Below are 3,295 nucleotides of genomic sequence, written 5' to 3' on the forward strand. Positions count from 1 at the left end.
ACCTCACAAAAATACTTGTCTGATTTCAACAGCGGTTTTCCCCAATATTGTTTGAAGTCTATTTAAACAACGGTTTTATTAAATCGGTGAATAGAGCTATTGCGTTGCACAACACGACATATAGAAAGTATTGTCTGATTAGATTTTTTAGACAACTTTAGACAAAACATTTTGTAGGACGAAAAATAATAGTAGAATATTATTTTTGGGACGAAAAATAATAGTAGAATATTATTTTTGGACAACAGATTTTCTACTGATAGTTGTCTGATAAGTGTTGTTTGATTGCGCTTTTCTTGTAGTGATTGCCCATCTAAATTTATTTTTGGGCACCTCTCAAAAGATCTCATACTGATGGAGTTATCTCTGCCTTAGAGCCCATTTGTTTACTTTTGAATAGAGCTGAAGAAGGTCTAGCAAACCGAAACTTCACATTTAACTTGTTTGGTATGCAGTTATTGCAGCTGACTGAATGTTAAATTCTGACTCGTACATTCCAAATACTGTATAAACTATTCATACATGTATATACTACCTTGAAATCAACCATTATATCATATTTAAGAATTTTAAATATATATTATATTAAACACTTATAAGACTTCTATAGCTCTTAAATATAAATTTAATCAAAAGATTTTTTTTTTAACTTATTTGTATTTTCATGAAAAATTCGTCATTCAGATATTTTAAAAATTATCAAATAATATTATTCGTTCAACATTCAGATTTTTTATTCGTTGATCAGACCGGTCAGATATATTATTCATTCATATATTAATTGTTCAGATTTATCAAATGACCCCTTATTCAATTTGGTCAAAGGGGTGCATGTCAAACCGCTTTTTAAACATTAGAGTGCGTATTGACAAGAAATTCATATTGAGACCAAATTGAAAAAGCACTTAAACTTATGTGGCGCAAAGTGTAACTTACTCAAAAATGAATGATTTATGTATCTTATATTAACTATTTCCTAGTATTTAAGAGAACTATTAAAAAATGGAAGAAATATGAATTAATTTCCCCTAAAATCTTAGTTTGAGGGATAATGTGAAGTTTGGTACACAAAATTATTATATACAATACACACACGTCATCTCCTAACAAATGGAGCTGGGATGAATTTTTAAAATTTTTAATATATCTGGGCCAAGACATACCCAATTTTTATGGTTCAAGCACCTTCTTTATACTAGAAAAAAATTTCCCTTTAATTCACCACAAAAATCTTTTCACCTCATCAGGATGTCAAAGATTATGTTAATTGTTATATATGAATTATGTGGTTGCCTATTCATGTCCTAAATTATTGCTACAATTACAAAAACAAAGACAGAAAATATTTAATGACATATATTATGTCCCAGCATACCAGCAAAGAACAATGGAGTTCAAAAAGTAGTAAATAGTTTAACTAACATTACTCAGAACCTACATCTGGAAACCCTGGATATCATGATTGATACCTGACTGACTTATATGTAAGGCGGAACAAGTAAATGTAGTTGAAGTTGTGGCGGAATTTTAAGTATCAGTTCCTTTCAGTATTGTGCTGTTGACGTAGTTTTCCAGCATTCCACCCTTTTCCTTCTTCTGGAGCTTTCGCTTTGCTGCATTCCAGTGATTTTTGACGGAGTTTGCACTCCGTCCTGGAAGTCTTTTTGCAATTTCTACCCATTTGTTCCCATGTATTTTATGAGCTTCAACAAACACCCTCTCTTCTTCATCCGTCCATGAATCCTTCTTCTGAAATCACCTCACCAGCAATATAAAGAGGAAATAATTAAAATAGATTTGTGTGAAGATTAAGCACAAGTCATAGTAAAAAAAGGAACTCAGATTTTCAAATTGCTACTCCCTCCGGCCCAGCCAATAATATACATTGGGGGAAGGGGACGCGCGGCACGGATTTTAATGCTTTAATAATGTATAGTTCTGCAACAATTTATATTTTTATAGAGAAAAAGAAAATGTTAAAAATAATTTAAAGAATTATATTTTATAAGAGCCTTAAAATGGTGCCGAGCCGTGAAAAACAAACGTATACAATTGAATGGGACAGAGGGAGTACAAGTTATGACTTTATGGATATTTCTAGAAGGTACAACAGAATCGAACAATTGCACTGAGCAAAGAAGCAACTAGGAGCTTGAAATTAATATGCATATCAGAATAATTTGTGCTGATTGTGTTTAAAATAAATAGATGAACATTCATAAACCCTACATCCGTTCATTTACTAGATGGGGAAAGCATAGCAGACATTGCCTAGACATTAAGATATATGTTTCCATATAAACATTGCACCATATATAGATGAGCAACCTTGACATTAGGGCATAGATGGTGACTCCATCTATAACTACACTGGACGCTATCACGACCATCCATCTCCTGGGAAATCTGAGACCATTTCCCTGCTCCATGTTTACTCACTAAGCTCAGCAACATCCTTCAACATTACAAAAATCTACAATTATTCTTCGGAACTAGAACATATATAAAAGAATATTTCACGCTTCGGAACTACAATTAGTGCCTATTAAAGTATAGCTAAATTAAGAGAGAAAGAGGAGTACTACCTGTCCTCTTCAGTAGTCCAGTATCGTCTTTTACGACTTGGAGCCTCATTCATCACTTTCCCTTGTGCAGACTCATTAATTTCTTCATTTTGTTCACCATCACCTAAGATTGGAATATTTGTCATGTTCTGATTTTCACTTCCAGCAATCAAAACATTATTTGTAATTTCATAATTGTCACCAGGACCCGTATCATTGAGCCAACTAGAAAAATCTTCCAATTCAAAGTCAGTGTAATCATCAATTGGAGGTTGATGCTCAGAAGGAAACTCAGAAAAGGGTATTTCCCTGATCTGATCTTCTGATTTATGGTTAGGGGACAAAGAAGATTGATAATGATTTTTTGGAGAATTAACTCCGCCAGGAAGGACTTCACCTCCAGCACCTTGTTTTTCCATGGGCAAGATTTGAATCAAAGTAATAAGAGAGAAAACTTGTTAATGTGTGTGTATATGGGGGGTGTGTATATGAAATGAAGGAGATGGATATGAGAGTGTATATGAAATGAAGGAGATGGATATGAGATGGGTAGCTCCTCGAGTGTAACGCTACTTGTAAAGTTGAACCTAATAAATTACTAGCCATTGATTTTTTTTTCATCTAACAATCCATATCTTAAGATCTAATCTTTTCTCGTGTAATGCTCCTCATGTCTTAAGATAAGATGATATCTTACGTCAGTGTAATACTTCTGATGAATGAAAACCTGA

General features: G+C 33.2%; 1 protein-coding gene across 1 annotated transcript; it reads right to left on the reverse strand.

Moving 5' to 3' along the window:
• Positions 1–1,527: 1,527 nt before the first annotated feature.
• On the reverse strand, positions 1,528–2,983 carry LOC108207448 (transcription factor MYB119-like). Its single transcript, XM_064086856.1, has 3 exons — positions 2,586–2,983; positions 2,329–2,455; positions 1,528–1,749 (listed from the first exon to the last, which is right to left on the reverse strand). The coding sequence occupies exons 1-3, from the start codon at positions 2,981–2,983 to the stop codon at positions 1,528–1,530; spliced, it is 747 nt and encodes a 248-aa protein (XP_063942926.1).
• Between the last annotated feature and the right edge of the window lie 312 nt (positions 2,984–3,295).

This window comes from Daucus carota, chromosome 2, assembly GCF_001625215.2.
Source record: "Daucus carota subsp. sativus chromosome 2, DH1 v3.0, whole genome shotgun sequence".
NCBI classification, from domain to species: Eukaryota; Viridiplantae; Streptophyta; class Magnoliopsida; order Apiales; family Apiaceae; genus Daucus; species Daucus carota.